The sequence below is a fragment of the Sarcophilus harrisii genome, chromosome 1, assembly GCF_902635505.1.
Source record: "Sarcophilus harrisii chromosome 1, mSarHar1.11, whole genome shotgun sequence".
Classification (NCBI taxonomy): domain Eukaryota; kingdom Metazoa; phylum Chordata; class Mammalia; order Dasyuromorphia; family Dasyuridae; genus Sarcophilus; species Sarcophilus harrisii.
The window spans coordinates 648,669,668-648,696,115 of record NC_045426.1 but is presented as its reverse complement, the minus strand read 5'-3'; the positions used below and the strand labels follow the sequence as shown (position 1 = coordinate 648,696,115).

At 43.1% G+C, this 26,448-nt stretch overlaps 1 protein-coding gene across 3 annotated transcripts; it reads right to left on the bottom strand.

The window, feature by feature from the left end:
- Positions 1 to 1,143: 1,143 nt before the first annotated feature.
- On the bottom strand, positions 1,144 to 9,629 carry GET3 (guided entry of tail-anchored proteins factor 3, ATPase). Of its 3 annotated transcripts, none has more exons than XM_031947616.1 (7): positions 9,337 to 9,629; positions 6,811 to 6,958; positions 3,641 to 3,789; positions 3,410 to 3,560; positions 3,146 to 3,253; positions 1,830 to 2,027; positions 1,144 to 1,683 (listed from the first exon to the last, which is right to left on the bottom strand). In XM_031947616.1, the coding sequence occupies exons 1-7, from the start codon at positions 9,612 to 9,614 to the stop codon at positions 1,552 to 1,554; spliced, it is 1,164 nt and encodes a 387-aa protein (XP_031803476.1). In that variant the 5' UTR covers positions 9,615 to 9,629; the 3' UTR covers positions 1,144 to 1,551. The 3 variants fall into 3 exon arrangements, with proteins under 3 accessions (XP_031803476.1, XP_003760723.1, XP_031803477.1); XM_003760675.4 differs by lacking the exon at positions 9,337 to 9,629 and adding an exon at positions 8,779 to 9,239; XM_031947617.1 differs by having other exon boundaries at positions 1,629 to 1,718.
- Between the last annotated feature and the right edge of the window lie 16,819 nt (positions 9,630 to 26,448).

Here is a 26,448-nt window from a genome sequence, read left to right as displayed (position 1 = left end):
TGGGACATCAAACCTGTCTCAGGCAGGCAATGTTCTGCCCCGAAGCAGAAGCTACTTGGCTCAGGTGTAGACAGAGCTAGGTAGGTACATCTCTAGACTTGGGTTTCAAGGCGGAGGGGGGTGAAAGGCATACCACAGCTGCTAATCCCCTGGCTGAGACCAGGGTCCAATTTCCCCTTCCAAGAAAGGTGGGGCCAGCCCTCACCTCAGGCGGTTGTTAATTCCCTAACCAAACAGCTGGCACTGCCTGGCCCCCAGCAGGGCCAGCTAATCCTGCTCCCGTGTCCTGTGGTGCTCAACTATCCCTGTACTTATGGCCTAGGGAAACGGCCACCCCATTCCCAGGCCCCTTGACCTTTCTCATGTTCAGGTTGGAAGGAGTGGGGGGGGGGAAGAGGAGGCAGGCAGGGGGCATCAAAAATAAGTTGGTTCCCAGCCAAAGATGCTGGAGGAAGGGGGAGGGTTTCCCTGTTCTGATTTTCGATTCCCAGGGACAAGGCAGGTCCTATGCCAGGGAGGGGCTGGGAACATTGTAGCCTGCCCTGCCCAGCTAAGGGGCTGAGGCCCAATTTTTCCCACTGACTGTCATCTGTCCCTTTCCATTCTCACAGCTACCACTCCTTATTTTGAACTAACAACCACCCCCTCTTCCTATCTCCATTCGGGAACCCATCTATCCTCCACAGGCCTTCTGGCATCATTGTTTTTAAGGGAGGCATCTTAGGATTCACGTCGTGCTTTCCTCACAAGAACCCTTCCAGGGTATTATCAGGAGAAGGGGCGCAGGGGGCTGACAGTGGTGATGAGAGCCAGGAGCGCCCGGGCACACACACTGCCATTCAGCCTCTCTTTGTAAAAAGGGAGTAACATCACAGGAGTGCTGGGAATCAGATGTCTGTAAAATGCCTGTTCTGTTTGCAAATGAGGAAATTGAGGCTTGAGGTGACTGCCCTCAGCACCCACAGCCAGCACTCAGATTTGGGCCTACTCTGCAGGGCTAGTATTCTGCTCTTCCAACTCTGTCACCTCCTACTCCATAGCAGACAGCCTTTGGTCAAGTGTGCCCATTTACTGGACCTCTGCTTCTATTCCCCCCCACCCCACCCCATCCCCCAGCCTCTCCAACCAAACAGCTCAGCCATGGTTATTAGAGATCATATTTATTGGGGATGGGGGAGAGAAGTTATTGGACTGGAGGGAGGGGGGCAGGGAGGAAACAAGGTTGCTCAGAGTCAGTGTCTGGGTGCCAGGCAGCAGGGTCCTCAGCGGACAGACTGCAGCCTGGAACCCCAGATACAGAGGCAGGCTAGCTGAATTTGTATTTCCCCCCCATTCCCTAATTGGCCCTACTCAGTTCAGCTCCTGCCCCCAAGAAGAAAGAAATAAATACCTTCCTTTCCCTGCCCCTATCCTCCTTTCCTCCCTCAAAACCAGCAGCTTCCCCTGTGGGACATCAGGAACGTCTGTGCAAACTGCCCTAGGGGCAGAGGAGAGTTCCAGGGAAATGCCAGGAGGAGCTGGGGTCAAGGGTGGACAAGCGGTCTTTCGGGGCTATTGAGAGCTGGGTGGTTTGTAGGGTTCCAACAGGAGGCTGGAGAAAGTGTTGACCTTGTCAGCCCCTCGAACTTCATGGGGCAGCAGCGGCAGCTTCACAATGTGGAAGTCTTCATAGAGGTCTTCCATCTGAGGGGGCCACATGGCGAGGTCAGAGCTCAACCCTGGGGAGGTCAGGGGGTCAGCCCCTGGGTAAGTGAGGGTGGTGAGGTCGGGGAGGGGTGCGGTCAGTGACTGGGAGTGAGGGCAGGGGAGAGACATTGGGGAAGACCCACCTGGTCGAGGTATTTGGACTGTATCTTGTGCCGGGCTTCGCACATCTTGCAGGGCTTCTCGGGCTCAGGGAATACCAGCTGGTTGACGATTATGTTGTGGGTGTCTATCTTGCACTTGGCCAGCTCTTGGATGAGCCTTTCAGTCTCATACAGGGACAGGAACTCAGCAATGCAGACACAAATGAAGGTTGTCTGTTCCTGTGGTGGGAGTGGGGAGGAGAAAAACAAAGGAAGTTTTGTGTCATTTCCACAATTTCCACAAAAAACCTTGTGGTTTTTTTCTCTCTTAGGATCCACATTTTACACACCCACACATTCATCCACCCACACCCATAACCAATTATATGTAAAAACAAACTTTAACAATTTTTAAAAATTCTGAGTTCCAAATTTTCCTATTCTTCTCCATTCTTCCTCCTTAGAGCCCCTGAACTTAAAAGATTTTTTAGGACTTGCTACCTATAAGGAGGTCCCTCTATCAATGCAGGTTAGCCTGTAAGTTCAGGAAATGTGGAATAATGCTCAAAGATTAATATTCTAGGCTCATGAAGAACACCTAATCAGACAATCACAGATTCAGGGACTGATATGTTGCATGTCACCTCTCGCTGCAAAAACAAGAAAGCCAGGTGGGAGCAACAAAGTGATTGGACCAAGATCACATATTGGTGGGAAGGACCAGCCTCCAAACTCATTCTCCTGGCTCTTAGGAACAGGCTGCCTCGGTGGTGGCTGGGAGGCCTCCCCCTTCATCTCAATTTTGATTCATCTTCCTTCAAGAACAACTCAGGTGCCATTTGTATCATGAGGCTCGTCCTGAGCCAACAACTTGGAAAGAATTTCTCCCTCCTCAAATTCTTCTAGAGGGCTTTGGTCCCAATGTATCTATTAAGTACCCGCCGAGTCCCTTTGATTATTAGACTGCACACAATTTGAGGGCAAGGTTGGTGTCACTGAGGACTTTTCTCTGGCACCTAATACATTGAATGTTTAATAAGTCACTTGCTGAACTGAATAGATTCCAGGCTCCTAAAGAGCTCCAGCACCGCAGAGGCCTTAGGGCTCATTTTACAAAAGAGGAAGCGGAGGCCTTGTCCCAGGGTCACCCAAATACTAAGCAGCAGAAGCAGGGCTGGAATCTGGACTCTGAGACTCCAGAACCAAGGGCCTTTCTTTTGGACCCCACTGTCTCCCTGGGGAGATCATTAGATCAAATGCCTAAAGATTGAAGCCTAAAGCACTTAATAAATAGTGCCTGGCAGGTACTGATAAAGCTGTCTCAGGGCTCTGGGGGGTAGGATTTTTGCCTTCCTCACCGGATCCTTGAACTGCTCGCTGACAGACCGGATAACAGGTAGGGTTTCTTCCAGCTTGGAGGCCAGCTGGTCAGCATTCATGTCACCCAGGCCCAGCATGTTGCACATCTAGGGAGGAAGAGAAGAGGGCACTTCCTTGCCTGCTACCCATCTCCCTCCGCTCTCTGCCCGCCCAAGGCCTGCCCAGAGCCACAACCTTCTCCAGGCTCCTCCCTCCCTTCACTCCACCCTGCCTCCACCTCCGATGATGAGCTCCCTCCCTACCTGTGAGATGAAGGGGCTGATTTGATTCTTGATCTGCATTAGGCGACCCAGGCCCCGCTCAACAATGGTTGGGAAATTGAGCAACCGAAGAGTGTGCCCAGTGGGGGCTGTGTCAAACACGACCACCGAGAAATTCATTCCTTTGACCAGCCTGTTGGAGAACAGCCCCATGAGGCAGCTAGCTGGAGCTGCCCTGGCCCCCCCGCTGGCCCTGCTGCCCAACTCACTCACCTCATGACCTCGGCATAGCTCATGGCCTCATCAATGCCGGGAAAGGCACTCATGGCCTCCTGCATCATCTTCTTGCCCATGCTCAACATATTGTCTTCCTCAAAGAACTCATCTGGAAGTTCTGCCACACCCAGGCTGGGGTCAATCTCCTGCAGAAGCCAAGGGGAATAATAAAATAACCTTTTAGTGAACATCCAAACCCCACGATCTCATCTGGCTCTTGAAGGGGCAAAAGCACCCAGCATTAAGTCTGAGGTAAAATCCTGGCCCTACCCACACTGTTGCTGTGGACAACACAGGTCACCGAGACGGAGCTGCACGTCCCTCTCTGTAAAATGAGGACAGGTGGACTGAATAACCAGCTTTAGAGCTACAATTTGCTCCAGAAGAGCCCTATAAAGGAGATGCTATATCCCCATTTTAGAGATGATGACAGTGAGACTCAAGGAGTAAGTGACTGGTCTCAGCTTCACTCAAAGCAGGGATTTCTCTGCTCCCCAAGTGAGATCTTTATCCTGCAACAAAAAACTGCCTTCTCAGCCCAAGACTGGGCCAGGAACACAGAAAAACTACTCCAAGAGAAAAGATACTATGGCTAAGGTAGGCCTTCTGAAAAAGGGAAGGGAAGGGAAGGGAAGGGAAGGGAAGGTCTAGGGCACATTCCCAACTGTGGTTCAAGTCAGGATGAAAAGTCATTTGGAAATATTTAACAAAATAAAAATACAATAAAATACAGATAATATTACATTTTAAAACTAAGTTAATATACACCCACAGGGATCCTTATGTACAGATTGGTGGCACTCTTTCCTAGTTGAATTTGACAATGGTCTTGTGATGAAGAGAGCTCTCTGCATCCAGAATTGGGATTGTGAGAGCCACATGTGGATCACAACATAGTATTTTCACTTTTTTTGTTACTGTTGTTTGCATTTTGTTTTCTTTCTCATATTTTTCTTTTTGATTTTTTTTTGGTGTGTGTGTGTGTGTGTGTGTGCAATATAATTGTGGGCATTTGTAGAAGAATTGCACGTTAAACATATATTGGATTATTTGCCGTCTAAAGGATTGGGGAGGAGAGAGGACACACAAGATTTTGCAAGAGTAAATGTTGAAAATTGTCCATGCATATGTTTTGAAAACAAAAGGCTTAAAAAAATAATAATTTGACATCACTGGTTTAGGCATGGGTCTGACTCAAAGTCCACATAGAAAAAACTGTACGACCTAAACTTGACTTTCTCAGTGGCAGAAAGGGATTGGATTAAGAAGTTGCCTCATATGGGAAAGGTCTCCTGAGATGCAGGTGAGGAAAGAAATATAATACAACAGAGAGATTCTAGGCCCCAGAGGTCAGTCCCTAGAAGAGTCAGATATCAGGTGGGCAGAGCAGATATCAGCCTAGAGAGAGGTAAGGTGGGATATCGCTAGGGGGAGAGAGGGGGGAGAGCTGGGGTTGGGTGTGGCAGAAAGAGTCTCTCTGGTCCCTTCCAACTCTAAAAGTTTAAGAATTCTGGTTTATCATTTACCATCTGTGTTACCTAAAACAAATTACTAAATGTTTCAATTTCTTCATATGAAAAATGGAGTTTAAAAGCTTAAAAAACATTTTAAAAAGAATTTGACATCACTGGTTTAGGTGTGGGACTGACTCAAAAATCCATACAGGAAAAACTTTATGACCCAAACTTGGCCTTCTCAGTGGCAGGAAAGGTTGGGTTAGAAAGTTGCCTCCTATGGGAAAGTTCTCCTGAGGTGCAGGTGAGATTAGAAATCAAAATGACAATGAGATTCTAGGCCCCAGAGGTCAGTCTGAGTAGGTCAGACTATCAGGTGGGTAGGGTAGATATCAGCCTAGGGAGAGGTAAGATGAGATATCAGGTAGGAGAGAGGAGGGGAGTTGGGGTTGGGTGTGGCAGAAATAGTCTGGGCAGCAGGATGGGGGAGATATTGGGAGCAGAAGTAGAGATATTGGGAGAAAGGAGGGGGCTGGACTAAATTATCTCTGGTCCCTTCCAACTCTGAAAGTTTAAGAATTCTGATTTATTATTTATCACCTGTGTAACCTAAAACAAATCATTAAATGTTTCACTTTCTTCATATGAAAAATCCCTGTCCTGTGTCCATCTCTGGGTAAAAATGCTGGCTGTACAGCCTGGCTTTGTTATTTGGGAATGACCTTGGTCATCATAAATCATTCTCATCTCACTTTATCGACAAAATATATTTGATTCTGAGGTCCTTTCTAGCGCAAAAACTTGAGAATCTGTCCATGGAACCCATAGTCTTTGCTACTGCCCTGCAGTCTCTTACCTCTAATATCATGAAACAACCTGGCTAGAGGGAGCCTTGAAGGTGGGGAGAGGGGGAGGGATGACCTAGGCCTCTGGCCTCTCCTCCCCAGAGCTCTGCACTGTTACAAAACTCCTTCACAGGCAGAGCATCTCATTCTGTCTTCAAATGGCTCTGAAAGAGAGGCTGGGCAGGGCACAAGACCCTCAAACTCAAGGAAGAGGATAATTGTTGGAGGCAGGGAAGCCAAGCTGGCCAGTCTCCGGATTCCCAGACCAGGGGAATCTACGTGGGGGGAGGGGAGGATGGGGGATGGAATAGACTTTTGGGCAGGGGAAAGATGTGATCAGGGCTAGTTTGGGGGAGATCCAGTATTTGTGTGGGATAGGCTAGGAGAGGAGGATGCCCGTGAGGATGCTACTGCAGTAGTGCTGGCATGGTCTGAGGTAAGGTGCTGACTTTGTAAGGAAAGGTCATTTCAGGACAAAAAATCAACAATGGAAAGTGTCAGTGGAGAATCAGAATTCAGGGAGGCTTCCAGGCTGGCAATAGGAGGCTCAATTTATTTGGGGAGCCAATGGTCAGTTTGACTTTAGAAGCCCCAAGTTCCTAACCTGTTTCTCCCTTCCCTCTTCCTGAGCCAGTATTGAGACAAGCAGCATTTTCTCACCTAAGTCACAGAATATCAGAACTAAGAAGGTTCAGAAATCATCCAGCCAAGTTCCCCTTGTACATGGGCCTGGGAGAGGAAGGGAGTCTGTGGCCCAGAGAGATCAGACACGGCTCCTGTCCCTCAGTTTTTTCTCCCTAAATCGTAACTTCGATGTCTGAGGCGGAGGAGCCCTTTCACAGCAACCCCAAGGACTCCCAGCACTCACCATGGCAAAGAGGTTGTCATAACCCTTCACTTTGGTGGGAACTTTGGAGAACTTCTGGTCAAAGGCGTCAGAGATGTTGTGGGCTGGGTCCGTGGAGATGATGAGGACGCTTTCTCTCCCCTTGGAAAGTTGTACTGCTAGGCTGCAGCTGGGCAGAGTGAGAGCCAGGGGAGCCAGCTGGAGGGGGCAGAAGGGGCAGAGCTCCACCCCCCTCTCCCAGCTCTGGTCCCAAGTAGGCTAGAAAAGAAAAGGCTCCAGAGGGAAAAGCAAAGATCTGGAGAGGGCAGAGATCCCACAGGTAACATTGGGGGGGGGGGGGGCGGGGGGGGAGATCTGGGGGCCCAGAGGAAAGGAATTCAGCTCCTACTCCAAGGTCTCCCCATCTGGGCCCAGGAGAGGGCTTGTGACTGGGAGCCAAAGAACCAGGGAATAAAGCGTGTGCAACTCGAGGAAAGGACATGTGACAGGCAGAAAACAGGAGTACAGATCCTCCCGATAGGAGAAAGCACATACATGCCCAGGTAGGATTCCAGGAAAGGAGGCTCGGCCCTGGGGAAAAAGTATGTGGGGCTGGGAGCAAAGGAGGTCTAGCAAAGGCGATGTGGACCTCAAGGGGAGAAGGTGGCTACCCAGGGGGAGAGACGTGGGCCTTAGGGCAAGTAGATACAGGGCCTGGGAAGGGGAGGGAGCACCGAATGGGGGAAGTGCACAATCCCAAGGCGGGGAAGGGCGATGCCCAGGAAAGAGTGCTCGGGAAGGCAGGGTAAGAGGCACTCATCCTGAAGGAAGGGTTCAGAATCCCAACGGGGACGGCATGCTGGGCGCCAGGGCAGGGTGTTCAGGGGGAGGGGGAGGGGTGACAGTGAACCCCAGGGCAGGGTGTTCAGGGGGAGGGGGAGGGGTGGATAGCGAAGCCCAGGGCAGGGGTGTCTCAGGGGGAGGAGGAGGGGTGAGAGCGAACCCCAGGGCAGGGTGTTCAGGGGAGGAGGAGGGGTGATAGCGAACCCCAGGGCAGGGTGTTCAGGGGAGGGGAGGGGTGACAGCGAACCCCAGGGCAGGGTGTTCAGGGGGAGGAGGAGGGGGGAGAGCGAACCCCAGGGCAGGGTGTTCAGGGGGAGGGGGGGGGTGACAGCGAACCCCAGGGCAGGGTGTTCAGGGGGAGGGGGAGGGGTGACAGCGAACCCCAGGGCAGGGTGTTCAGGGGAGGGGAGGGTGACAGCGAACCCCAGGGCAGGGTGTTCAGGGGAGGGGAGGGGTGAAGCGAACCCCAGGGCAGGGTGTTCAGGGGAGGAGGAGGGGTGAGCAGCGAACCCCAGGGCAGGTGTTCAGGGGAGGGGAGGGGTGACAGCGAACCCCAGGGCAGGGTGTTCAGGGGAGGGGAGGGTGACAGCGAACCCCAGGGCAGGGTGTTCAGGGGGAGGGGGAGGGGGTGACAGCGAAGCCCAGGGCAGGGTGTTCAGGGGGAGGGGGAGGGGGTGATAGCGAAGCCCAGGGCAGGGTGTTCGGGGAGGAGGGGAGGGAGGGGAGAGGGGTGACGGCGAACCCCAGGGCAGAATGCTCAGGACCCCAAGGCGGGGGAGCTGGTCCCCGGAAGAAGGAATGTGGCACCTGGGGAAGGAGGCCTGGAACCCAGAGAGAAACTGCACCCTGGGGCTGTTATTGGAATGGGAACTCAGGCACTCGGGGCTGCGCCGGGCCTGGGAGGGAGGCTGGCCTTGGGCCAGCAGCTGGCCGGGCGCTCTGTTCCAGCTCCCCGCCCCCTTCCCTCTTTCCCCGGGTCCAGTCCCCGCACGGCCGGAGCCCCGCCGCCGGGGGGAGGGAGTGGTACGGCCCATTCACGCGTGACTTCCCCGCCCCCCCACGGCTTGGTACGACTCTGCCCTTCGGCCCCACCGCGGTGGCACAGCCCACCGGTCTCCATCCCGCGGCCCGGCCCCCACCGCGGTGGTACTTCCCACCCGCCCCCACCTGCAAGTGGTCTTGCCCACGCCGCCCTTGCCCCCGACGAAGATCCACTTGAGGCTGCGCTGCTCGATGATGTTGCTGAGTGTGGGCTCCAGGGGCTCCACATCGGGCGCATCCTCGAACTCCTCCGACTCCAGCCCCCACCCGGCCACCCCCGCCGCCATCTTGGAACCGGCTCACGTGACCCGGCCGCCGCACAAACTCCCGGCGTCCCCTTCGGAACGGGGGGACTGCTGATGGAGCGCGGCTGTTGCCGCGCGGCCTCCCGGGAAGGGAGGACGGCGGTGCCCGAGGGACGGCGGTAACAGACTGTAAGAAACGCGAAGCCCTGCGTAAAGCTTGTGTGCGCGCCTGCCACGCGCGGGAGCGCCCGCGGGTGTGTCGTCTCTGTCCCCTGGCTTTTGCCCCCGGTGGTGCTGCCCACGCCGGCCCCCCTTTGCGGATTGGGGCCCATGGCCAGAGTCTCCCGCCTGATTGGCCGGGCCTTCCGAGCGTTCCTCCTCCAACCGCCAACAGCTTACTTTAGAAGCCCGCCTCGCCTTAGCAACCGGACAAACTCACCCCCACGCCGCGGCCCGCGGGGGCGGGCCCCGGCTTCCCCTTCGCCGCCCATAGGCTAAAGTGCGCTGTCTATCAGGAGGTGGTCTCCGAGCCCGCCTCCCGTCTCGTGGTTGGCCGCTCGCCGTTCGGACTTGTTCTGTTGGAAGGAGCGCGCTCCGGGAGCAAAGGTCATTGCCAAGTGTCGGAGCCGCTTTGTGTTTGTGGAAAGAGCTCTCTTTTTCGTGGCGCTTTTGGGGAGCGATCCCAGAGAACTTTGGGGCCCATCCCCATGTGGACATCCTGCAGAAATGCGTGCAGAGAGACTTAGTCTAAGTTCGCGGGGGTAGTAACGGAGCGTGGGACTCCATCTCCAAGCGCTGTTGTTACCTGGCAGCGCCCGCCTACTCCCCTCCCTCCCTCCTCCCCTCCCTCCTCCCTTCCCTCCTCCCATCCCTCCTCCCCATCCCTCCTCCCCTCCCCTCCCCAGAAGGCTCCCTTGGGAGAGACCCAGGGCAAATAGGCTATTCATTTCATAGATGAGGAAAGCTCACTTTCTAAAAATCACACGGCAACTAATGGTAAAACCTGGGCCTCCGGGAGACCCACCTGTCTGTAACATCCCGGCCAGCCCAAGATCTGATCAAAAATAATGACACCCACCCCCAGGCGTCCCAGGCTGTCCTCTGCTCGGATGCTAAATTCATATTCCCAAGCGCCCGTCGGGCACTCTACCCAAAATGCTTCAATAGCTCCCTATCATTCCTAGGTTAAAATAGTCGAGGAGCATTTATTTAACCCCTCCTTATATGCCAAGATCGGGCTTTGGGAATATAAAGACAAAAATGCATTTTTAAAAATCATTAGAAATTTATATTAAATAAGTGTGTGTATATATAATAATATTTTTTAACATATGCATATATATATCCCTCTACCCATATGTCTATATATATGCGGTGGATCCTCACATCCTTGTCCTCAGAATTCTTTCTCCCCAGAAGACAAAGTGTGGGAAATGATGAGTTACAGCTGATGAATGTGGAGCAATAAAAACCACATATCTAGCAAAGCGATGTGGAGCGATTAGAACCGTATTTGTTGGGGCTTATTTGTCTCCTGATCTTCCTTAGCTTTCTTTTATAATTTACAACTTTGTAGACTTGTAGCTTGCTATTTAAGCCCCAGTTTTTCAGCGTATAAAGTCCTGAACCATTTCTAATTTGTAAGAGGCTTTGGTGTAAATAAATTTTTGTGATTTTAAGAGAATCGCTTTGAATTCTTTCAAACAATGAACTATGACTCTCATACATTTCATATGTATATATGTATGTATATCTATTTTCTTCTAAAAGCTCAGGTTATGGGACACATTCCTGAGATATATATACATACATATACATAGTATATACAAGGAATAAATTGTTTATGTATAAACATATTCTTTTGTTCAGTTGTTTCAGCCTTGTCCAACTTCTTATGAAGTTTTTTTTGGCACAGATCGTGGAGTGGTTTGCTGTTTCCTGCTATTTCCTTCTCCAGTTAATTTTACAGGTTAGGAAATTGAGGGAAATGGGATTAAATAATTTGCCTAAATCACCAACTAATACTCAAATGAGATTGGATTTAAACTCAGGCCTTTGTTAACTACAGGCCTAGCACTCTATCCACCTAGCTGACCCCCAACAAACACACTGGTATATGTGTATGTAAATGTATGTATATGCATGCATGCATAATCACACCAGAGACATACACACATATCCCAGGAAGGTGTGTATATGTAATGTAGCCTATCTGTATTTGCTTGTGTAATATACTTGCACAAAGATGCATGCACTGGTATATGTATATATGCAATGTGGCCCATGACACTGAAGAAGGGACTAATTTCCAGATAGGGATAGGGAGAGAGCTAGTGCAAAGGGTCTTAGTGTCAAGGGACTAATGTTTAATGAGGTTGACCCTGGGCAAGTTACAACCCCAATTACCTCAGCAAGGGAAAAAAAAGTTTAATGAGGTTGAAAAGATAATTTGGAACCAGGTTGTAAATGGCTTTAAATTCTAAACGAAGGAGTTGGTTGATCCAACAAGTAATAGGTGACCCTTGGAGTTTTATCTACTAGGGAAAAGCATGGTCAGACCCACACTTTGAGAATGGCAGCCATGTGGAGAACAGATTGGAGGGATGAGGACAATTGAGGCACTGGGGGCTCTTACAGTCCAGGAGAAAGAGAATTAAGTTCCAAATTAGGGAGTGTGGCCAGGTGAGTAGAGAGAAAGGGATGATACCTGATACCGGCAAGAATTAGCAGCTGATTAGATATGAGAAGCTTCACATGTTATTCAGAAAATGAAGGCCATTCACTGAGAGCTTTTTTTCTCATTTCACAACCCCCTGACATCATCCCTCATTCTCTCCCCCTTTTCCCCTAGTCTGTGAGAGAGAGGAAGGCCAAGGGCATAGGTCCTTGATCCCACGGGATCCTTTCTCATCAATTCCAGTATATTGCAATCTCAATGATTCCCCTCACACGCTCATCTCCATTGCCTTTCTATTAGCTTCTCTCCTACTACCTTGAAGCCTAATTCTCTCCCAAGCCTAAAAATTCTCAAGAGACCCGACTATTCCCTGGAGATATACTATCACAAGCTGTCTACCTTCACTGCCTCTTACCATTGAGACTGACTCTAATGTCACCAGTAATCTTTTCACTGTCAGTTCTGATGGTCTTTTTTTCAATCCTTACCCTTCTCTACCTATCTCCTGCATTTGACACTCATGATCATCTTCTCCTTGATACCTTCTCATGACTTTTAGCTTTTCTGACGTTGTTCTTTCTTGGTCCTCTTACCTGACTGACCATTAATTCCTAGTTTCCTTCATTGGATCATCATTCATATCATGTCCCCTAACTATTGTGATCCCCAATGTCCTGAATCCTTTTCTCTCATTTGGTGACCTCCTCAGCTTCCACAGGTTTAGTTATCATCTCTCTGTAGATGACTTCTGGGTCTGTATACCTAGGCTTAAGGCTCAAGTCCCAAAACACTATATTATTTTAGCATCCTCCTAAGGGGTCCCTCCTTCAGTATATTCTCTCACTGCTGCTAAAATGATTTTCCTGAAGCCAGAAAACTTGATCACATAACTCCCCTTGGAGCTTACAAAGCAGATTTTTTTTTCCCCAGAGTACTTTTTTATTTGCAGAGAAGGAAGACCTATATAAAGAGTGAAATTGCAAACAGCTGAATTTGTTTCTTTCTGGATGAATGTAGATGGCAATTTTCTATCCAAAGTTTATTGGGATTACCTGAATTGCTAAGAAGTTTGTAGCAGCTCTTTTTGTGGTGGTAAGGAATTGGAAAATGAGTAGATACCCATCAATTGGGGATTGGCTAAATGAGTTATGGCATATGAAAGTAATGGAATGTTATTGTTTTATATTAAAAAAAGGAACAAGCTGATTTTAAAAAAGCCTGGAAAGATTTACACAAACTGGTGCTGAGCTAAACAAGCAGAACTAGATTTCTTAAGGACCTAGCCACTGATTTTTGTTTGGGTCCTGATTGATTCAAGTGAATGTAAATAGCAATCACTTCTGTTACCGATAGCTATGGAGGAGAAAGTGAGACAGCCCTTCCTCATTTAAATACAATTTACTTACAAGTCTTGATATCGCCTTCCTGAAGTCATGAACCTCTTCCATAATGAAAGACAAACAACAGGAATCATATATGAACTCCTTTATTTAACATTTAAAGCTCTTCCTGATCTTGTTCTAATCTACTTTCCAAAAGTATTATACGTTAATCCACTTCATGTATTCCAGTCTAGTCATACTATCCTTATTCTGTTCTTCCCAAACAAGAGTATATGTCTCCCATCCCTTCCGTTGATCGGTTTATTCTGTATTTCTGAAATGCTTTATCTTATCAACTGTGTCTTTTACAATCCCTGATTTTCTTTCATCAATCAGTAATTGTTAAGTGTCCAGGCACTATGCTAAGCTCTGCAGAAACAAATACAGAGACTCACGTATCATACATCAGGTGAACTGAAATAGGGGTAATTGGGGTGTTAGTCAAGGCAACAAGAAAAACAGATATGAGAAAAAGAGATGGGGAGATTCTTCTGAAAGCCTATGAATCTCTTCTCAGCATTCTGATATTAAATTCATAAGATAAAACACATAGAATTTAAAAAAGAAACAAATTACATTAAAATGCAGTTATCAAAGGTTTTTTTTTTTTTTTTTTTAATCATGGATTCCTAAAAACTCTTAGCTTAAATGCTTCACAGATAACAAACCAAAATCTATATGTAAAGATATATGTGTATATGCTGACTGAATGGCATAGCATTTACATACTTAAAAGTTAATCAAATTGTAAAGAGAACTAGATGGTGACAGTTTAACAATTATAATAACAGTAGCTAACATTTACAAAGTATTATAAGGTTTGCCAATTGTTTTACCTATTTTCTTGTTTAGTCCTTGCAGTAACCTGTAAGTTTGGTGTTATTGTTCCCATTTTGTAGATGCAGAAACTGAGGCAGAGTGAAATTAAATAATTTCCATTGAGTTCAAATTTGGCCTCAGACATATAACAGTTTTATGGTCCTCATCAAGTCACTTAACTGCCATATAGAAGGTACTATATAAATGTTAGCTATTACTAGTAATAAATTGAAGCCATAATTTCATAAATCCATATAAACCATTTCTATAAGTAGAATTTCCATTGTATATTAGTACAGAATGTTTAAAATATTTGGGAATCTATCCATGAAAATATAGATATATAGTAATATAACTAATACTAATAGTTTGCATTTATTTAGTGCTTCCAGATTTACAGTGTTGAGGTCCTGGGTCACTAGGTAGGGCTGGCAGAGAAAGCTTGAAGTACTGATAAGATAACTCTTGGAGGCAAGCACGGAAGGGCACCGATGGGGATCAGCTCAACCTTAAAGTCCCACCCCCTGTGAAAGTTTTAGGTAACCCCACTTTACCATATTCAATCAGGAAGCCAAGTTATGTCAAACCCCCCAAGGCTAAATTTCCTCTATAAATCTGCCCATGGCCTATACCTTCTTTGCTGAAACCCTTTTGGGTTAGCCTCCTCAGCAATCTGTCTCAGTGTCTTTCTCCTCATCCCTTTCCTCCCCCTTGCCTCCTGGTGTCTTTCTCCTTCTTACAGATAACCAGATCTTTTAGGGTGCTAAACTGGTCTGGATATAGCCTGCCAGTCAATGGCATACTCCCACATCAGAGCATATTCCCTCTCTCCTTATTACTTGGTAATTCTTCTTTTCCTTTATTGTTAAAAACCCCTTTCCTTGCTAACTGTGATGCTGTCCCAAATCTGTTTCATATTTGCCACTTTTGGTGCCTATTTTACCTTTTCATTTTGTCCATAATCTCTTCTTGTAAATAAACCTACCTTTTAGCAAAGAAGAAAGTCATTAAGAATTCTTCACATGTGAATTGCTACCCAACCCCAACAGTTGGTGTCATTAGTTGCCAATTGCTCTCCTCAGTCTCTCAACAATATGCTTGCTACCTCTGTTCTAGACATTTTGAAAAGCTGTTTAGAATGATGGCTAAAGTCCCTCAACAGCATTGCCTTTGACCCAGCGACACTTCTGTTGAGTTAACACAATCTTCATATTGAATGCAACTGGCAGGAATAAGGGCATGGGGACCAGATCATTAGAAAAAAACAACAGCTGATATGGAAAACCTGACAAAACTAAGAGAGGAGAGAAAACAGTGGTGATTTTCCTACCTTAAAGAGTTCTCACTGTCCCGTCTATAAGACTGCCATGGAAAAGACACCTTTTCTATTCTGGATGCCTCAAATCTCTTCCCTTTCTAGCCCACCCTCCTTTCAACCATAAAATGGATTTTCCTAAATCCACAGATCAGACCATGTCACTTTATTTCCCCAACTCAATAAATTTCAGTGTCTCTCAATCATCTCCAGGATCAAATAAAAAAATTCTCTGGCACTCAAAGCCTTTCATAACCATCCTACTATCTTTCCCACCTTCTCATACCTTGCACCATTCTCACCACATACTCTTTGTCCAGCAACACTGGCCTCCTGGCTGGTCCACAAACAAGATACTTGATTAGGCTTTGGACATTTTCTCTGCCTGGAATGCTCTTTAAACTCATCACTTCCTACTGGCTTCTTTTGCTTCTTTTAAGTCCCAGTTAAAATCTACCTTTTACAGGAAACCTTTCCAAAAGCTTTTTAATAATTCTAGTGCTATGTTTAACCTATACTGGATTATTTGCTGTCTAGAGGAAGGAATGGGAAGGAGGAAGAAAAATTTGGAACACAAGGTTTTGCAAGGGTGAATGCTAAAAACTATCATGTGTTTTGAAAATAAAAGACTATTATTTAAATTAATTCTAGTGCTTTCCCTCTTAATTATTTCCAATTTATCATGTATTTATCCTGTTTGTACATACTTATTTGCTTGTCATCTCTCCCATTATATTTTAAGCCCCCTGAGGGCAGAGACTGACTTTTGCCTTTCTTTGTACCCTCAGCTCTAAGCATAATGCCTGACACATAATAAGAATTTAATAAATTATTTTTGATTATTGACTAGGCTTATTCCCCAAAAAGTTCAGAGAAAGAGGAAAAGGAGTTACATGTATAACAGTAATAACAACACTTTTAGCTAAGTGGTTACCTGTCATTTGGGGGATAGCTGAACAAATTATGGCATGTAAATATAACAGAACATTATTGCACCATAAGAAATAATGACAGGGAGATTCTAAGAGAACTTGTGTGAACTGATACGTAGTGAAATGAGCAGAATTAGGACAAGTTATAAAAAATAATGCTATAAAACAATTTTAAATTAAGAACTCTGATCACTACAGTCACCAACCACAATTCCAGAGGGCCAATAATGAAGAATGCTACCTATATCCTGAAGAAGAGGTGACCAAGATTTAAGTTTCAATAGGAATTATACATTTCCAGATACTGAATGTGGGAATTTGTTTTTCTTGACTACATATATTTCTTACAAAAGTCCCATTTTTCTTCTTTTTCACTTAAGGAAAATTATTTTGGCAGCAATGGAGAATGAAATGAAGATACTTGAGGAAATGAAACTAAATAGGAGACCATTGAAATAAATTGAGAGGGGATGAGGGCTCAGAGTAAAATGGTAGCTGTGTGTGAGCAGGGAGAAGGGGACAGGTACAAGAATTGTTGTGGAAATAGAAATGGTAAAATTTAACAATTAATTGAGCATGTGGGGTGAGGGAAAGAGAAGTGGAGGTTGTCCAGTTTAGGTCTTGTGGAGGTTGATGGTGTCTTACAAATGGAGAAATTCAGAAGGGGGTGAGAATAGAGATGGGGAGAGCAACTAGAGATAGTGTTGCTAAAAAGAAAAGGAAATTTAACTATAGAAAAGGAAAGAAGGAATTACAGAAAGGCAAGACAGCTTTGAAAGACACCTGGTAAATTTACTTTAGACTTTTTAAAAAGAAGCAAGCTATATATAATAGAGATGGACAAGTTCCTGGACAAACCTGAGTATATAGAAGCGCTCATGTAGTTGATTTTGATTAAGTTTATATGTAATCTCTGAAGATCCTTACCCCAGCTCCTATTCCTACTGATGAGTCAGGTCCCCAGACTTCAGGTCCCTCAAGTTTCTAGGATAATTTATTGGTTTGCTTCCTCAACCCTTCAAACCCCCTTCTAAAGAGTATCAATTAGGAATTAATTTAGTTAGCTCTCTTTAAGCAGCTTTGTAGAAAGAGGTATTTACTAAAGTTTTAAAGCTAGTATTTACATAGTTTTTGTTTTCAAAGTACTTTATAAGTTGTCTCTGTTGATTACCATAACAGCAGATGCTATAATTATCTGTTTTACTGAATCTGATAAAGGTAAGTTAATTGTCCAGAGTCTCACACCTAGGAATTACTGGAGGCAAGATATGAATCTAGGTTTTCCTGACTCCAGGCCAATCCCACATGTCGACTAGCTGCCTAGGAGAATATAGGGAAAGTGAGTTCCAGCTTAGAGGGAAGTAACTCATATCTTCAAGTTCCTTTATTTCCTTCAAAGCCCTTTATTTCCATCTGTGTCTGGCCTACACAAGAAGATGCCCTGAAGTACACTGGATGAATCTATGTCCAGTTTGTCCTTGACTCTCCCTGCATCAAAACACATCAGTGATCTGGGGACACCATTCAAGATGCTTATAGAAAGATCAAAACAGCCACATCCTCTGGACCCATCAGAACCAGATCATTCTCTGGTCTGAGCCAGAAGGGAGGGGAACTACTCAGTAGTTGAAACGACGAACTTTTCCTTTCCTTGAGAGGCAGTTCTTTCTCAAAGATTTGCTAGAAAGGGACATGCCCCACTTTCTGGCGAATTCTCCCAGATGCTAGCCAGCTAGTGTGATGTTTTTATGCAGAACGCAGAGAACTCAATGAAATACCATGGCCAATTGAACAGATTTCATCCAATGGCATTCAAAGATACCTTGTCTAAAGTGTCTTGATGAACTAAGACATGTTCTTAGTTAAGTATTGTTCTTTATCAAGCTAAAATGAGATAAAGTAGTTTTGACACTATCCTCACAACAGAATTTTTTAAATGGAAAAAACACAATAAATAAAACACTTAATTGACAAGAATGAAAATATCTACCAATAATGCAATTACATTGTAAAAAGGGAGACAAGTACACATGTAAGGATAAAATAAATATTAACATAATAAATACAAAGCAAATACAGTGTAACTTGAAATGGAAGATCCTAGAAGTTATACCAATTAGCAAAGGCTTCCCATAGGAGATGATGGATGCTTGAGCTGCCTTTTGAGGAAATGAGGGATTCTGTAAAGTAGAGGTGAGGAGAAAAAGCACACCAACAAACAGAGGGTCTGCAAGGGTAAAGAGATGGATGATAGAGTTAGGTAGGACACAAGTAGATGCAGGAGGAGAGCAATGTAAAAAGAACAAGACTGGAAAAATAGGCTGGAACTAGATTTGAAGGGCTTTAAAAGCCAACTGGAATTTGTATATGATTCTAAAGGTAATAGCAGCCTTAAGGTTTATTGAGTAGGGGAGTGATGTTGTGACTAAGCACTTAAGGAAAATCACTTTGGCAGCAATGGAGAATGAAGTAAAGATACTTGAGGAAAAGAGACTAAATAGGAGACCACTGAAATAAATTGAGAGGGGATGAGGGCTCAAAGTAAAATGGTAGCTGTGTGTGAGCAGGGAGAAGGGGACAGGTGCAAGAACTGCTGTGGAAATAGAAATGGTAAAATTTAACAACTAATTGAGCATGTGGGGTGAGGGAAAGAAAAGTGGAGGATGACTCCACAGTTGTCCAGTTTAGGTCTTGGGGAGGTTGATGATGTCTTACAAAGGGAGAGATTCAGAAGGGTAGATTTGGGGAGAAAGAATAAGTTCTCTTTTGGATATGTTCAGTTTGAGATGCCTTGAGGACGTTCAGTTTGAAATATCCATGAGGGAACTGGGGAGATGCTACCTGGGTTTATAGATCTAGAAGTCATCTGCATAAAGATGCTAACTCCATGGAAGCTGATGATGTCACCAATAAAAGAGTGTAAAGAGAGAAGATTAAGGACAGCACTTTGGGGAACACGATGTGAAAAATGATCCAGTAAATGAGTCCAAGAACCAGTGATCAGTTAGATAAGGAGACCCAAGAGAGAACAAAATGTTGAAAGATGAGTGAGTATCAAGGAGGAGAACACGGTCAACAGTGTGGAAAGCAGCCAATAGATAGAAAGGGCAACGAAAAAAGACCATCGGATCTGGCAATTTTAAAGATCACTGGTAACCCTTAAGAGAGCAGTTTCATTCAAGTGGTGGGGTTGGAAGCCAGATTACAAAGGACTGAGGAGAGAGTGAAGTAAGAATCAATGACAGTGAATGTAGACACTTTTCCCCCTAGGAGTCTGTTTGAGAAAGGAAGGAGGGAGGTCATTTGACAATATTAGGAAATAGTAGGGTCTATTGAGAGTTTTTAAACAAAGGAAGGAGAGAATTGGGATTGTTTGAAGAAAGTAGGAGAGGAGCTAGCAGGATAAGAGTTTGAAGATTAAAAAAAAAAAAAGGTGATCGAGGTTTCAGTTTTCTGGAACATATAGGACGACATCAAGAGCACATGAAAAGGACTTTGTCTTGGCAAGAAGAGGGCCACTTCACTGTCACAGGCTGGGAAAAGGAGAAGAGAATGAGGGATGATGTCAGGGAATTGTGAAATAAGACAGGGAGAAAAAAGAGCTCTCAAGAAATGTCCTTCATTTTCTGAGTGAAGTATGAAGTTTCTCATCTCTAATCAGTTGCTAAATCTTGTTGACTTTACCGAGGTTATCGCCTTCTTTTGACTCATAGGGTTACCCCCCAATTTGGACCCAAATACCCTTTCTCCTGGGCTATTGTAGCAGCCTCCCAAAAGCTATGTTATAGATCTCCAGGTTTCAAATCACTCATAACTTCAATCCATGGCTGTCATTTCTAAAGAGTGAATCTGACCATGCCATTCCCTCTTCAACAAACTCCAGGAGTTCCCTATTACTTGTTGGATCAAATATAAAATCCCTTGTTTGGAATTAAAAGCCCTTTACAATCTGATTCCAGGTAATCTTTGCAGCCTTATTAATCATTAATCCCTTCACATTTAGACTCTTTGCAGCATCTCTCTCCCTATCTAGAATGGGTTTGGTTTTGCAAAGAAAAGGGCGAGCTTATTGTAAAAAAAAAAAAAAAAAAAAAAAAAAAAAAAGGAAATGGAAAAAAAAAAACTGATAATGATGACAAGAGATTGTGAGATGAGGAGAATATATAAGAGGGAGCTTATTATTAATAGCTTAACTTTTCTCAGCAAGAGGCAAAATCCTTTCCCCTGGGGAAAAGTATAGGAAGCTTAATGAGAAAAGATTCAAAAAAGCTTTGACAGGGAGTAAGTTTGGAATGTCACTCTCTGCATGAAGAAGCTTTTTGCTTCTGCCATAGATGCTGTCTCCCCTACCTTCCCCCCCTCAAAAAAAAATTCTGTATGCCTTAATATGAACATATTTTGATCACTTACTGAATACAGACTGCTTTGGGGCAAGGACCCTTTTGTCTTTGAATCTCCATTGTCTAGCTTGAACCATTAAATTCTGGTTCACTTATTTATTGAGGGTGAATGAAGAATGTTAAATGACTCAGATTTTGAACCTGAGTGATTGTTGGAATTCCTGTGCCTCAATAGAAATAGGATGACTTAGAAGAGTACTTTGGAGGAGAAATAGAGGTTTTGTAGTTGTCATGTTTGAAATATGCTAAGTTTGAATCTATGATAGAACCAGTTTGGAATAGTTTATAGAAGAAATCCAAAAATTGAAAATGGGGCTTCCCAGTCCATCCATGAGGAGGAACCACCTGGGAAGGAAAGAAATATTTTGGCTAGGCTTTTGACAGGATTCTTCACACATAATCTCCTCTGACTGGAGGAAGACTGTCTAGCTTGAAAAGGGTCTACAGGATATTAGACTTGCCATCAGTGGCCTAAATGGCATTCCCAGATCAGCTGATGGCAATACCTGCATTATCAGGATCTAAGGATTTCTTGAACTCCCCAGGAAGAAGAGGAAAAAAAATTAGCCACCTGGAGCTCCACCAGAAACCAGGAAGAACAGTGAAACCCTAGCATTAGACCTGGAGAGATCCCAGAAGCAGCATAATGAAGAGCCCCCAGGAAAGCTTGAGCCTCCAGGAGGAAAAGTTAGGAATCTACCTTCTGGCTGGACAGAACCTCCCCTATGTCCCTACCAGCATTCAAAAGAACATACTCTATGGGGCCAGTAGCTGCCATTCTGGACCTTCATATTTTCTGAATATTTCACATTCACTTCTATCCCTTCAAATTTCCCGGTGCTCTCAATCCCATTATCTTCTTTTCCTGGAAGGTTTGTTTTCTGCATGCTGAATAAGGACAGGCTTGGGAAGCTAATAAAATGTATGTTTTTTTTTAAAAAAACCAATTAATGGCTTCAGTAAAGTTGCAGCCTATGAAATTAGCTTACAAAAATCAATAGCATTTCTATATAAGAAGAATAAAATTCAGGAGAAAATAATAGAAAAGGAAACTTATCCAAATAAGCACAAACTGAAGAAAATATCGGGTCATACTCAATACCCATAGAGATACAATTACAAATGCTCTTTAAAGAAATAAAAAACAATTTAAATAACTGAAGGGAAATTCAGGTGGATTTCAGATGGACTGTGCAAATATATAAAAAGTGACAATACTACTGAAATGGAGGTACATATTTATTGCTATGCTAATCAAATTATCAAAGGTTCATTTTAAAGAACAACACAAAATAAACGAAATTCATCTGGAGCCACAAAAGGTCTAAAAAATTGAAGGAAATAATGACAATAAAGATAGGAATAAAGGAGAGATCTCAAATTATGTTATATAAATCAATAATCATCAAATTATTTAAAGTCTCCATAAAAGTGTGATTCCATTGCCTCAATATGGCATGGAAATGACCCCAGGTTCTAAAATGTATAGCAGAGGAACTTGAGCTCTGGCAGAGAATTCTCTTTTTTGGACATCAGCTTAGCTAACTGAGGAGAGGCACATCATCAGTAGGCTAAGCTCGTGGTCATGAAACCTTTTTGACCATGGCAACTCATATAACTGGAGAAAATAAACAATAGACCTCAGTGCTGTGAGGTCCCCTTTCTGCTTCTACATCAACAGTGGCAAAGTGGTAGGACTGGAAGAAATGGGGCTAAAAATTACAATTTTTAGATCAGCAGTAAACTTTAATTAGATTGTTAATCTCAGATACTCTGAGATCCTAATTCAATGACCATTAAGTAGACATATTGCTAGAGGATCTTAATTTTCCTGCTATAAATGAAAACCTAAGAAAGTTGCAGGTAGATGGAAGATGACATATAGATATTCCTTGAATAAGGGAAGGCAAAGAAAGAATTTGGTAGAGTAGTTGCTGAGGACTAAGTAGATAAGAAATTCTATGAAAAACTTCATTAAGACTCTCCAAATCAAACCAATATAAGCTCTGATACTTGGTGCCTTTAATGGAAAGTTGGGGAGAAATATATTGAAAGGATGGTTAAGTTAAAAAAGAGACAGAGAGAGAGAGGTCAATGACATGAATTGTAAATTATACAGAACCCCCATACATCTATATATGTTGAACATTTCAAAAATACAATTGGTCAGACCTCTGAAGGAGAGAGCTATCTGCATCCAGAGAGAGGACTATGGGGACCAAATGTGGATCACAACATAGTATTTTTACTTTTGTTACTTGCTTGCTTATTTTTTTCTTTCCCATTTTTTTCCTTTTTGATCTGGTTTTTCTTGTGCAGCATGATAAATATGGAAATAAACTTAGAAAAATTGTACATTTTTAAGCTAATTTGGATTACTTGCTCTATAGGGGAGGGAGCAGGAGGGAGGAAGGGAGAAAAATTCGAAACACAAGGTTTTGCGGTGAATGTTGAAAACTATCTTTGTATGTATTTTGAAAACTAAAAAGTTTTTATAAAAATAGACTTGGTAAGTACTGGATATAGTGAGCACTAAATAACATCACATAGAATGAAAATTGATTACATTTTAACACAAAAGAAAAAGAGTTGTGCACATGTGAGTTAGCTCTCAATTAGTTTTCTATCACTTAGAGTCAGACCCTCGATCAGAATTTGTAATAATTTTTAAAAAGAATAATAATGAGGAAATGTATAGTATATGGTTTAAAAGTTTTTAACTCTGATTTATTTAAATAAGCTGCCAGGACTAGAAAATGGGAAGTGGACAACAGAAATGGCATTTATACCAACTATAATTTCATTAAATCAATATAAATTAATTGCTATAAGAAGGCAATGAAAATTGTCCAGAAAATGCCTTTCTCAGCAAACATTTGAATTACTGGCCAAATACAGAAAAAAGGCTCCAAAGGCAACATCAATTTAGAACATAGGAAAGTAGGTGATGTTGTGGATGGTGAGGCAGATTTGGAATCAAGAAGACCTGACTTCAACTCCTGCCTAAGGTAATTAGTAGCTATGGGACTCTAGGCTAGTTATTTAAACTCTGAGTTTACTCTTCTATCAAATCTGAAAAATAATACTTCATCGGGTTGTTGTCATCAAATAAGATGATCTCTTTTTTCTATAAAATTTTACAAATTTTATAGAAGGATGATGGACAATTAGGAACTACATTATCTGATATTGGAAGGCAAAACTCTGTCAAGAAAATTTGGCAAAATAAGCATAGTTACTATTGAAGCACTCAAAGAAAGAAAGAACTACAAACAATAAAAATGGAAGAGATTAGCACAAATTGTAATAAACTTCTCCATCAAGATTATTGGAACCAATATACTCAGACCCTATTATCAATCCCTGAGATATTTTCAGATGAAGTAGAAATGGCATTAAAGAGAAAAAAAATAGGAAAACCAGCCAGATTGGGTTAAGTATACACATAGGAGATCCATTTTTGGATACAATGCAATTTCTTTTTTTTTTTTAATAAAGCTTTTTATTTTCAAAACATATGGATGGATAATTTTTCAACATTGACCCTTACAAAACCCTCTCTTCCAAATTTTCCCCTCCTTTCCCCCAACCCTCCCCTAGATGGCAAGGAATCCAATATGTTATACATGTTAAAATACATGTTAAATCCAACATATGTAAATATATTTACACAATTATCTTGCTGCATAAGAAAAATTGGATCAAAAAGGTGAAAAAATGAATAAGAAAAGAAAATGCAAGGAAACAACAAAAAGAGTGAAAAGAATATGTTGTGATCCACACTCAATTCCCACAGTTCTCTCTCACTGAACAAGTGGAACTGGTTTGAATCATCTGTTGACTGTCCATCAGAATTGATCATTGTATAATCTTGTTATTGCTGTGTACAATGATCTCCTGGTTCTGCTCATTTCACTTAGCATCAGTTCATGTAAGTCTCTCCAGGCCTTTCTGAAATCACCCTGTTGGTCATTTCTTACAGAACAATAATATTCCATAATATTCATATACCACAACTTATTCAGCCATTCCCCAACTGATGGGCATCTACTCAGTTTCCAGTTTCTGGCCACTATAAAGAGGGCTGCCACAAACATTTTGATGCAATGCAACTTTGAGGACATTGAGTGGACAACTTACAAAATATCTAAAAGAAGTAAGGAAGAAAACATGGATTTATTAAGTACTTACTCCATCCCCGGCACTAAGCTAAGCACTTTAAAAATATCTCATTTGATCCTCACAACTGCTCTATAACTTGGGTGCTATTAGATTTGAATTCAGATCTTTCTGAATTTCTCTATCCAATGTGTGCTTGCTACCTAGATGCTTCCTACCGGAGGAGGAAGATATCAAAGTTGGGGGGGGAACCCCAAAACTTCAGAATTAACTGATGCCCAAAAGGGTTGAATAAGAAAGCATACACAATGATTAAGCTATATGTCTACTTTCTCATCTATACAGAATCTCTGTGGGGGAGGGAAGTGGTTGGTAAGTCTGGGTACTCCACACAAATTGAGGACTTCTTCAATGAAAGTATTAATGCAAAATGGTCAGGCTTCAAAAAATGATATCCAACAATGGACCACATCTTTGCCATCTTACCATTGACTAAATGATATAAAAATATAAAGTTGTATTGTGTTTACTATTAATTATGAAAAATCATTTCACTATAGAACAAAATGTCATTTTATAGGCTCTTTTTAAAAGCTGTATCCCATCCATGTATCAAAATCACTTAAAATTCTGTCAGATTTAACAACAGAAATAACCCTGTTCAATGCTCCTCTGATTGGAAAAAAAAAATTAGGTAAGACATAAATAAGGAGAGGTATACTCACAAAAAATATACTCACCACAGTGATAGGGGTAGATCCAATGCAGTGTCCAGGTCAGGAAGAGGATTACCTATGAATTAAGAGGTCATTCAGATGTTTCTGCTTATAGGTGAGATATTGGTTGCCTCAATCCCCGAGCCATTGTAAGTTATATGGAAGAGATCTATAATCACTTCCAGTAGTTTGGATCTGTTCATCCATACAAGAAAGAGCAATTATTGTCTAGATTTCAACATGTACCTGAAGGGACATTCTACAGAACTTGGCTAACAGTATGTTAATCAGGGACATACAATATACTTGAGCTTAGAATTAAAAAGGAGGACAGCAAACTAGACTGCTTTCAAGAAATTATAGATGTCAAAGCTTCCTATAACAACAAATGCCAATATTTAAATAGAAATGTGGATGTCTATGTCAAATTTTTGAGGGCACATGAACAAATATCACATGGTTTGGGAAAACATGGAAGAGTTTCAGTCTTTTATTCATGTTCCAAGTCAATGAGATCACAAATTCATTTGAGTAATCATCAAATTCGCTTGGAACAGGACAAGGGAGAATCAGAAATAATTGAATTCAATAACCTAGTTCAATAAACTAACAAACATAAATTACCTAGGGAAAAATTGCTTATTTGGGAAAACTTAGATCAGTCTGATACAATTAGTCTTATACAAACATCGTAAGTCATATACAAATATAAATTTCAAATGTATAAAAAACTGTATTAGAATAGATTAGAAAGAAGCAGATTATATATAGCTCATATCTATGGTAGGAAGTGAATTCTCAACCAAAGGATGAAACAATCACAAAAGAAAAAATAAATAATATAAGTCTAGGAGGCTATATATACAGTGGCCCCTAAGGGCCACTGGCTTCTCTCTCTTTCACTTTTAAGGTGTTTATTTTAGATGAAAAGTTCTGAATTTAGTTCAAATCACTCTGAACTCCCAGTTAGGAAAATTCTTAACACCTCAGTGGAGGTTGGGCTCTCTAACTTTACATTTATATCCATCTCTAATTAACCTCTGATTTCTTATTGACTGAGGCAAAATTCAATTTAGTGGAAATATTTAGATAACAGAACAACAGATTATATTATATTATCTGTGGCCAAATGGGCATCATCAGGAGAAAATGGGGGAAAAAGCTGACCTGGGTTCTTTTTCTCAGGGATGC